Genomic DNA, 11,588 nt, shown 5'->3' with positions numbered 1-11,588 from the left:
CATGAGTTAGCACTTGATCTGCCAGCATCCCTGTGAGTTCCACAGTTTAATTACAATAGGGGTGAAAAAGTATTTCACTTAATAGATTTTAAATTGCCTACTGTGGGGGGGGGGGCAATGACCCACTGGCACGGCGCCTCCTGCTGGTTGTCTCGGGAATTTGCTCTTCCAGCCCAGAGCGCCCTCTGCAGGCTGGTGTCTCGCCTGCCACTAGCCCCCCATGTCCCTCTCGCACCCCGGTGCCCCTGTATCTGGGGTGTTGCCCCCTGGCAATGCCCCCACTCTCTGGGTTTCCCCTCCCAAGGGAACCCCCACCCTCTATCCCCACCTTGCCTCAGTGGCTACTGCCAGTCATTGTGTAGCCCCCACTCCCTGGGGCAGACTGCAGTCTGTCAACCACTCATGATCGGCAAGGGGGTTAGGACCTGCTGCCTTTGCCTATCTCTGGGCTGCCCCTCTGGAGCCCCAGTACCTATTTGTCCCTTTTAGCAAGGCCTGCAGCCTGGGGTTTTACCTGTCTGGAGTTCCCCAGCGCCTTCTGCCCTTCCCCAGCTCTGTTCCACCACAGGTGCCTGTCTCAGCTCCCAGGCAGCCAGGCCCTTCTCTCTCAAGAAGCTAGAGAGAGTGGGTGTTTTGCTTCTGGCCCACAGCCCTCTTATAAGGGCCAGCTGGGCCCTGTTTGAGCTGGCCACAGCTGTGGTCAGCTACTCACTCATCTTCCACAGCTGTTCTTTATCCCTTTTACCCAGGTGCAGCCCTCTCCAGGACTGCTTTTAACCCCTTTAGGGCAGGAATGGGGCAGCTGCCCCACTACACCCACCTTTTAATTCTCTTGTATGTTCCCCTTGTTCTTGGAGTAAGGGGCAGGGAAAACAGAAGTTCCCCATTCTACCTTCTCCCAGTTCCTGCAGAAAGAGGAGCATCAAGAACCTGAGCTGAGAATCCTGAGTCCTGGCCACTGAACCCTGAGAAACAAGAGCTCATCACTTCAAGCTTGGGTTGTCTTGTAGTTACAGGTGAGCACCGTCTTCCTGACTGCATTTCTATACCTCCTTCTAAACAGGGGCATGACTTTGATTCGTAAATATTAGATGGACAAGGTGGGTGAGGTAATATCTTTTATTGGACAAACTTTTGGTGGTGAATGAGAGATGCTTTTGAGCAACACAGAGCTCTTCTTCAGGTGAATATTAACAGTTTTAATCTCTCCGTCCCACTGCAGTGACAGTCAGCGTTCATAGCACCATTTCACAGAGATGGAGTGTGAGAGCCATGTCTTGTGACAGGTCCTCAGTTGAGGATCTGCTCCACTGACACAAATGAAGCTAACTTGATTTACACCAGCTGAGGATCCGGCTTTTTGTGAGCCCCAATCATAGAATCAGAGAACTGGAAGGGACCTCGAGAGGTCATCTAATCCAGTCCCCTGCACTCAAGGCAGGACTAAGTATTATCTAGGCCGGTGGTTCTTAGCCTGGGGTGCACGCACCCCCTGGGGGTGTGCGATGTCCTTTCTGAGGATGCCAGATCTTTTTAGAAGGCAAATCATCGAAAACACAAATTAAGCACAGGCACGTAAGTACAACTACTTTGTTTCATCAAACCTATATATTTATTAACATTATACATTTATTAACGATTACTGTAATATGCAAACAAAAAATATTTTCAAGTTTTTAAGCTAATTGTGGTAAAATTATTGAGATAATGAAGCTTTAGATTATCTTGTGTGCTCAACTAGCACTGTTTCCACAAGTGGCGAAGACAGCACTGGAGATCCTTGTGCCATTTGCAACTTTCATCACTCTTACACATCAAAACAAAGGCCAGAAACTGCCTACATGCAAGTGATGACATGTGTGGCTATTGCAAGAAAACTTCCTTGTTTCTCATACATCATTGAACAAAAGCAACAGTAGAAGAGTCACTGAGCTTGTAAACTTAAAAAAAAGTGCGTAATTTTACATTTAGTATTAATTTTACTGCAAAATTGAAATAAATATATAATTCTCTTTCATTCTATAGTTATGATACATCTAGGTTTAAAGAACTTACCTAGTTCAGTGATTTTTCATAAGGGGTGCGAGAATATATTTTGAGAACCAAAGGGGTGCAGGCTGCAGTACAGGTTAAGAACCACTAATCTAGACAATCCCTGAGAAGTGTTTGTCCAATCTGCTCTTAAAAATCTCCAATGATGGAGATTCCACAACCTCCCTTGGCAATTTATTCTAGTGCTTAACCACTCTGACTGTTAGGAAGTTTTTCCTGATGTCGAACCTTAACCGCCATTGCTGAAATTTAAGCCCATTGTTTTTTGTCCTATCCTCAGAGTTAAGAAGAACAATTTTTCTTCCTCCTCCTTGTAGCAACCTTTTAAATACTTGAAAACTGTTATGTCCCCTTTCAGTCTTCTCTTCTCCAGACTAAACAAACCCAATTTTTTCAAACTTCCTTCATAGGTCCTGTTTTCTAAACTTTTAATTATTTTTGTTGCTCTTCTCTAAACTTTCTCCAATTTGTGCACATCCTTCCTGAAGTGTGGTGCCTAGAACTGGATACAATACTCCAGTTGAGGCCTAATCAGCGCAGAGTAGAGCAGAAGAATTACTTCTCGTGTCTTGCTAATACATCCCAGAATGAGGCTTGCTTTTATTTTTTTGCAACAGTGTTACACTGACTCATATTTAGCTTGTGATCCATTCTGACCCCCAGATCCATTTCTGCGGTACTCCTTCTTAGGCCGTCATTTCCCATTTTGTATGTGTGCAACTGATTGTTCCTTCCTAAGTGGAGTACTTTGCATTTGTCCTTATTGAATTTCATCTGATTTACTTTAGACCATTTCTTCAGTTTGTCCAGATCATTCTGAATTTTAATCCTATCCTCCAAAGCGCTAGCAACCACTCCCAGATCGGTATCATCTGTAAACTTTATAAGCGTTCTTTCTGTGCCATTATGTAAATCATTGATGAAGATATTGAACAGAACCAGACCCAGAACCGATCCCTGTGGGAGCCCACTCATTATGCCCATCCAACATGACTGTGAACCACTGATAACTACTCTCTGGGAAATGTTTTCCAATCAGTTATGCACCCACCTTATAGTAGCTCCATCTAGGTTATATTTCCCTAATGTGTTTATGAGAAGGTCATGCGAGACAGTATCAAAAGCCTTACTAAAGTCAAGATATACCACTTCTACCAGTTCCCCCCATCAACAAGGCTTGTTACTCTGTCAAAGAAAGCTATCAAGTTGGTTTGATTCAAATTTGTTCTTAACAAATCAATTCTGACTGTTACTTATCACCTCATTATCTTGTAGGTGTTTGCAAATATATTGCTTAATTATTTGCTCCATTATCTTTCTGGGTAAAGAAGTTAAGCTGACTGGTCTGTAATTCCATTTTTATAGATGGGCACTATTTTTGCCCTTTTCCAGTCTTCTGGAATGTCTCCCATCTTCCATGACTTTTCAATGGGGTGGTGAGTGGTGATAGAGTCTTACTAGCCTGGATCACACATGCCAGATTGTTTCTAGACTCCGAGTTCAGGGACACCATCTTCCCCCCGCCACCTCAGTGCCTTTCTTGCTCCTCTATTATCATCCCACATTTATTATGGAGCAAGGAGGGTCACTCCCCAGTTAGGGTTGCACATCAGCCTGGTTCTGCCTCTTCCTAAGACCCACCCTCGAAAGAGCTGTATTTTATTACTGCTTCATAGCTAATGTCGGGAAACAGAAAAGGGAATGTCATTTCCTCACCACATCATCATCACAGGAACTGAAGGAGAATTTACAACACTTCATATTTTATGGCATAAACTGATCTCTTGTGAGGGGGCGAAAATTGTTCTTTTTCCTATGGGGCATTGAAATCCTGCATATGCCAGGATATATTGTTAGAATTAATGGAAATAAATCTAACAGAAGGTCAGTGCCTAAGAACTCTAGATTGCATGGAAAAATCTCAGTCCAAGATTTATTTGTTTGATTTTGACTCCTAAGACATAGCATGATTCTGGTCATTGCCAGAAAGGAAATACAGCATTTAAGCATCATTGTTAAGCTCTAAGATGTCACTAAAGGGATATAATGTTAGAAAAAGAAATAGTCTGATCCGTTATATCAGTACTCGTCTACCAGAGATATGTGCTGTTCTAGTAGTGATTGCTCTGATCATGGCAGAGGCTGGTCTATATGGCTACAAATGTTCGGTTCTCAAATTGAGACTTCTGGCACTTTGCTCTGAACTCTACATTTAGGTTTCAAATTACAGTGTGTAATCTGGACAGGAACGGGAGTCTCTGAATACTTATGGAATTAATTGAAACTTTACTAAAATGAAACTTGACTATCTTTTAAGTCTATGTTCTTCCAATTCAACTGCACAGGGTGTTTCTAGACTCTGAGTTCAGGGACAGCATCTTCCCCCTGCCCCAGTGTCTTTCTTGTTCCTGTATTATCATCTCACACTCATTATGGAGTGGGGAGGGTCACTCCCAAGTTAGAGTTGAACATCAGCCTGGTTCTGCCTCTTCCTAAGACCCACCCCACAAAGAGCTGTATTTTATTACTGCTACATAGCTAATGTCGGGAAACAGAAGAGGGATTGTCATTCCCTCACCACATCACCATCACAGGAACGAAGGGAGAATTTACATCACTTCATAAATTATAACAAACTGATCTCTTGCGAGGGAGTGAAAATTGTTCCTTTTCTACATATTTAGAAAGTCTAAATATACCAGGATATATTAGTCAATCTATAGGGGGAGGGATAGCTCAGGGTCTGAGGATTCGTTTGCTAATCCCAGGGTTATGAGCTCCCTTCTTGAGTGGGCCATTTCAGGTTCAAGAGCAAAAAAAAAAAGTTGAGGATTGGTTCTGCTTTGAGCAGGCAGTTGGGCTAGATAACCTCCTGAGGTCTCTTCCAACCCTCATATTCTATGATTTATTTCCATTAATTCTAACAGAACATCAGTGCCTACAGATGCTAGATCACACTGGAAATCCCAGTCCAAGATTTCAGTTGATGTATTTATTGATTTTGACTCGTAAGACATGGCATGATTCTGAGCATTGTCAGAAGTGAAATACAGCATTTAAGCATCAGTGTTACACTCTGATATGTCTCCAGATGGGATATGATATGACAGATCAGGTAATTTCTCTGTCTATCAGTACTTGACTGCCAGAGAACCAGGCTGTTATAGTAATCATTGGTATCCACATACACCCCCTCTTCCCCATCAGAGCAGTGTTTTGTCCTCAGACTGAGACTCCTGGCACTTTTCTCTTAAATCTACATTTAGTTTTAAAATTTCATCCTGTAACCAGGAGAGGGAGTGAGTTTCTGAATATTTATGGCATTATTTAACAAGATTTGATCAACTTTTAACTCTATGTTCTTTCAGTTCAATTGCACAGGGTGTTTCATTGTTCCTGGACTCAAACCATGGCAGAGAGAGACTGGGGAAACCAAACGGCCATCGAAGAATTCATCATTCTGGGATTTGGGGATCTCCCTGACCTGCAAATTCTTCTCTTCCTGATGTTCCAAGTGATCTACATGGCAACCGCGGCTGGGAACACCCTCATCGTGGTGCTCATTGTGGCTGACCAGCACCTTCACACCCCCATGTACTTCTTCCTGGGCAACTTGTCCTGCTTGGAGACCTGCTACACCTCAACCATCCTGCCCAGGATGCTGGCCAGTCTCCTGACTGGGGACAAAACCATCTCAGTCAGTGGCTGCTTCACACAAATGTATTTCTTTGGTTCTCTGGCAGCTACAGAATGCTATCTCCTAGCAGCAATGTCTTATGATCGGTATTTAGCGATATGTAAACCCCTGCACTATTCAACTCTTATCAATAGCAAGTTTTGCCTCCAATTGGCTGCTGGGTCATGGTTAAATGGTTTTTTGACTATTACCATCTTTGTCTTATTCCTATCGCAGTTAATATTCTGTGGCCCAAATGAAATTGACCATTTCTATTGTGATGTCATCCCACTGATGGAACTCTCCTGCAGTGACACGCACCAGGTCATATTGGTGGATTTCATAATAGCCTGTGTATTCACCCTGCCTCCATTCCTACTAACCCTGACATCCTACATGTGCATCATCTCCACCATCCTGAGAATCTCTTCCACCACTGGGAGACAAAAGGCCTTTTCCACCTGCTCCTCTCACCTGATTGTGGTGACAATTTTCTATGGATCCATAATGACTGTGTATCTGCTACCGAAATGCGATACACTGAAAAACCTGAACAAAGTGGTCTCTCTTTGCTACACGATCCTGACTCCCCTGGTAAACCCCCTCATCTACAGCCTGAGAAACAGAGAGGTCAAGGAAGCCTTGTGCAAAGCAGTCAGTAAATGTGGCTTTCACAACAACGTGCAGATACACCTACATAATAATGTAACTTGAGGTTTTCAAAGCTACCTGGGTGATTTCAGCCATCAGCCCCCATTAAAATTAAGTTGAAAACTCCCTTTGAAAATCTCAGCACTCAGTGTTGTCCATCTCAGCGGAAGGATCAGGGTGGGATATGGCCATAACCATGTTTCCTTCATGGAGTTTTTAACTGGGCAGTAGGCAGAGTGGAGACAAAATTTTATCCATAAAACAGCCATTTTTGATCTAAATAAAAGTTTGGACAATAGAAATAGTAACTCCTGGTGTTGCATATGTGGGGACGTAAGCTTGGGAAATCTGCCACCCCTGAAATTGTGCTTATTGCCTGCATAGCCCTCTGCAAACTGACCACCTTCACTGCGCTCACACAGGCCGGACACAAACAACCAGGCCCTAGCCCCTTCAGTAGGAACAGTATTATAGCTCTTACCTGTGACCAGCTCCGGCAAAGCAACTGCTCCAGGCTCACTGGGCCCTTAGAGGCAGGAGGTTGGGCAACCACAGAGAAGTAGATGCACGTGCCATGTCCACTGGGATTGTCCAGATCAAGATTGTGGTTTTCCAGGGCACACATGGAACTGAGACCAACTCTGCAGTTGGGTCTGTCAAATGGTCACTTATTAGGGACTCTGCCTGCAGCCCTTCAGGGCACCAGCTGCTTTTCTTCCACTAACTGCACAGAGAAGTTCAAAGGGAGGGGACCTGTTTCAATGAGTATCCCCAAAATTCACTGCAACAAGCACATGCCCCGAGAGGGCTAGTTCTCAAGTGCCTTGCAAAGCTACCACTTACCAACGGGCAGAACTCCTGTGCTGCCTAACACGGCAGTGCTGGCTCAGTCACTGGGAGCACGTCAGGGCTTGGACAGATGTAGGGGACCTGCGCCACGGTGATGACGGAAGGGTTCCAACGCAATGGAAAGGATTTTCCAAGGGACCTAATGGAGTTAGGCACCAAATCACTTTGAAATGGGATTAACTTCCATAAAAAGAACAGGAGTACTTGTGGAACCTTAGGGTATGTCTACACTACGGGATTATTCCAATTTTACAGAAACCGTTTTTTAAAGACAGATTGTATAAATTCGAGTGCACACGGCCACACTAAGCACATTAATTTGGCGGTGTGCGTCCATGTACCGAGGCTAGTGTCGATTTCTGGAACATTGCACTGTGAGTAGCTATCCCATAGTTCCCGCAGTCTCCCCCACCTATTAGAATTCTGGGTTGAGATCCCAGTGCCTGATGGGGCAAAAAACATTGTCGCGGGTGGTTCTGGGTACAGCCTCACCCCTCCCTCCGTGCAAGCAGCAGACAACTGTTTTGCGCCTTTTTCCCTGGGTGAACTGTTCAGACGCCATAGCACGGCAAGCATGGACCCTGCTGAGCTCAAGACAGCAATCATGGACGTTGTAAACACCTCATGCATTCTTGTGCAGTCAATGCTGAACCAGAACCTGTGAAACCAGTCGAGGAGGAGGAGGCTATGGCAGCGTGGCGACGAGAGTGATGAGGACATGGACACAGAATTCTCTCAAACTGTGGGCCCCTGCGCTTTGGAGAGCATGCTGGTAATGGGGCAGGTTCTAGCCATTGAACACCGATTTTGGGCCCGGGAAACAAACACAGACTGGTGGGACCGCAAAGTGTTGCAGGTGTGGGACGATTCCCAGTGGCTGTGAAACTTTTGCATGCGTAAGGGCACTTTCATGGAACTTTGTGACTTGCTTTCCCCTGAATACCAGAATACCAAAATCAGAGCATCCCTCACAGTTGAGAAGCGAGTGGCGATAGCCCTCTGGAAGCTTGCAATGCCAGACAGCTACTGGTCAGTCAGGAATCAATTTGGAGTGGGCAGATCTACTGTGGGGGCCGCTGTGATGCAAGTAGCCAAAGCAATCATTAAGCTGCTGCTATGAAAGGTTGTGACTCTTGGAAATGTGCAGGTCATAGTGGATGGCTTTGCTGCAATGGGATTCCCTAACTGTGGTGGGGCAATAGATGGAACCCATATCCCAATCTTGGCACCGGAGCGCCAGGGCACCCACTACATAAACCGCAAGGGGTACTTTTCCATGGTGCTGCAAGCACTGGTGGATGACAAGGGACATTTCACCAACATCCACGTGGGATGGCCAGGAAGGGTTCATGACGCTCGCGTCTTCAGGAACACTACTCTGTTTAAATGGCTGCAGCAAGGGAATTACTTCCAAGACCAGAAAATAACAGTTGGGGATGTTGAAATGCCTGGAGTTATCCTGGGGGACCCAGCCTACCCCTTGATGCCATGGCTCATGAAGCCATACACAGGCAGCCTGGACAGTAGTCAGGAGTTGTTCAACTACAGGCTGAGCAAGTGCAGAATGGTGGTAGAATGTGCATTTGGCCATTTAAAGGCACGCTGGTGCACATTACTGACTCACTCAGACCTCAGCCAAACCAATGTCCCTATTGTTATTGCTGCTTGCTGTGTGCTCCACAATCTCTGTGAGAGTAAGGGGGAGACCTTTATGGCGCGGTGGGAGACTGAGGCAAATCACCTGGCCGCTGATTACGCTCAGCCAGACACCTGGGTGATTAGAAGAGCACACCAGGAAGCAGTGCACATCAGAGAAGCTTTGAAAACCAGTTTCATCACTGGCCAGGGTATGGTGTGACTGTTGTGTTTGTTTCTCCTTGATGAACCCGCCCCCCGCCTTGATCGACTCATTCCCTGTAAGTCACCCACCCTCCCCCTTCGATTACCGCTAGCTTCCTAAGGAAATAAAGTCACTCTCAGTTAAAAACCATGTATTCTTTATTAATTAATTATAAAAAGAGGGAGAGAACTGACAAGGTAGCCCAGGTGCGGTTTGGGAGGAGGATAGGAGGGAAGGAAAAAGCCACTAAAAAGTTTCAAAATAATGACAGCCTTGTGGTTGGGCTGTCCACTGGGGTGGAATGGGTGGGTGCATGGAGCCTCCCCCAACGCGTTCTTAGTCATCTGGTGGGTGAGGAGGCTAAGGAACATGGTGAGGGGGGAAGGCGGTTATACAGGGGCTGCAGCGGCACTCTGTGATCCTGCTGCTGTTCCTGAGGCTCCACCAGATGCTGGAGTATGTCCGTTTGATCACGCAGCAGCCCCAGCATTGCATCATGCCTCCTCTGATCTTCCTGCTGCCACCTCTCATCTCGAGCGTCCCTCCTGTCCTCACGGTCACTGGCATCTTTCCTGTAATTTGATACCACGTCCTTCCACTCATTCAGATGAGCTCTTTTATTGCGGGTCACTTCCATGATTTCCGAGAACATTTCGTCTCGCGTCTTTTTTTTCCGCCGTCTTATCTGAGATAGCCTTCGGGACGGAGAAGGGAGACTTGAAAAATTTGCAGCTGCAGGAGGGAGGGAAAAAAGGGAGAGAAGTATTTAAAAAGATACATTTTACAGAACAATGATTATACTTTTTCACGGTGAACAACACTATTCACCTTACATAGCACATGTGATCTCACTACAAATTCGCATTTTTCATCTTAATATTCAGTGCCTGCAGCTTTGGTGTTAGAAATCACAGACGCAGGTCCGGGCATCAGAATTTGGCTTGCATGCGGCCATGGTAAGCCATTGTCTTTCGGCTTCTGCAGCCTTCATCTATCCAGCGCCCTCCTTTCCCAAATAGCAAGCAAAGCCCGTTGAGTGCTGCTTCTTTCCTGTTAATGTGCAGCACCAGAACTGCCCCCATCCAATTCTCTGGGATGATCGCTTTACCCCTCCCCCCGCCCCCCCACCGCGTGGCTGGTATCATGGAAGATCGCTGCTAGCCACCCTCCCCCGCACCGCGTGGCTGGTAGCAGGGAAGATCCCAGCTAGCCAAACGCAAAAAAGCTCAGCGCCCGTCACCCTCTCCTCCTCCCACTGCTTGGCTAAATGCAGGGAAGGATTTCTTTTAAACCATAGGCAAACAGCCCAACCATCTCTGTCCCCTTAATTAAATTCCTGAATTTCAACCAGGTTACCATGAATGATATCACTCGCCTGAGGATAACACAGCGAGATAAAGAACGGATGTTGCTTGAGTGCCAGCAAACACCGGGACCATACGCAGCTAGGCTTTGTCATACAATGATACCAGATTACTTGCTACATGCATGATGTGGTCAAGTGTCCTACCATGGAGGACGGAATAAAGCTGCGCTGCCCAGAAACCTTCTGCAAAGGCTTTTGGAGTACCTCCAGGAGAGCTTCATGGAGATGTCCATGGAGGATTTCCGCTCCATCCCCAGACAAGTTAACAGACTTTTCCAGTATCTGTGCTGGCCATGAATGCATCCCAAGTCCTCAGGGTAAATTAATCATTAAAAAACACTTGCTTTTAAACCATGTTTTATATTTACAAAGGTACACTCACCAGAGGTCCCTTCCATGGCTTCATTGTCTGGGATAGTGGGCTTGGGAGGGCTGGGAGGGTAATTCCGTCAGGGTGAGAAAAAGCTCCTGGCTATTGGGGAGAATGGAGTGCTGTGTGCTCTCTGCAAGCTCGTCCTCCTCTTCCTCCTCTTTCTCTTCCCCATCTGCAGAATCCTCAGGCATGGCTGCGATTACCACCCCCACCTCGGAATCCACGGACGGGGTGGGGTAGTGGTGGCAGACCCCCCTAGAATTGCATGCAGCTCGGCATAGAAGCAGCATGTTTTCGGCCCTGCCCCGGACCTTCTGTTTGCTTCTTTGGTTTTCTGGTAGGCTTGTCTGAGCGCCTTAACTTTCACACGGCACTGTACTGAGTCCCTGATGTGGCCTCTCTGCATCATGGCCTTGGAAATTTTTTCAAATATTTTTTCATTTGGTCTTTTGGAACAGAGTTCTGTTAGCACAGAATCCTCTCCCCATTCAGCGATCAGATCCAGTACCTCCCATGCAGTCCATGCCGGAGCTCTTTTTCGATTCTCAGGAGACTGCATTGTTACCTGTGCTGATGAGCTCTGCGTGGTCACCTGTGCTGGTGAGCTCTCCACACTGGCCAAACAGGAAATGAAATTCAAAAGTTCACGGGGCTTTTCCTATCTACCTGGCCAGTGCATCCGAGTTCAGATGGCTTTCCAGAGCGGTCACAATGGTGCACTGTGGGATACCACCTGGAGGCCAATACCGTCGAATTGCGTCCACACTAACCCTAATCCGAT

General features: G+C 46.3%; 1 protein-coding gene across 1 annotated transcript; it reads left to right on the top strand.

The window, feature by feature from the left end:
* The first annotated feature begins 5,542 nt into the window (after window positions 1-5,542).
* Window positions 5,543-6,477, top strand: LOC123344831 (olfactory receptor 6P1-like). The gene has a single exon (XM_044981308.1). The coding sequence runs from the start codon at window positions 5,558-5,560 to the stop codon at window positions 6,440-6,442; it is 885 nt and encodes a 294-aa protein (XP_044837243.1). The 5' UTR covers window positions 5,543-5,557; the 3' UTR covers window positions 6,443-6,477.
* The last annotated feature ends 5,111 nt before the right edge of the window (window positions 6,478-11,588 follow it).

The sequence above is a fragment of the Mauremys mutica genome, chromosome 12 (assembly GCF_020497125.1).
Source record: "Mauremys mutica isolate MM-2020 ecotype Southern chromosome 12, ASM2049712v1, whole genome shotgun sequence".
NCBI classification, from domain to species: Eukaryota; Metazoa; Chordata; order Testudines; family Geoemydidae; genus Mauremys; species Mauremys mutica.
Note: the sequence above shows the minus strand (reverse complement) of the source record. Positions and strands in the feature narration are given on the sequence as shown.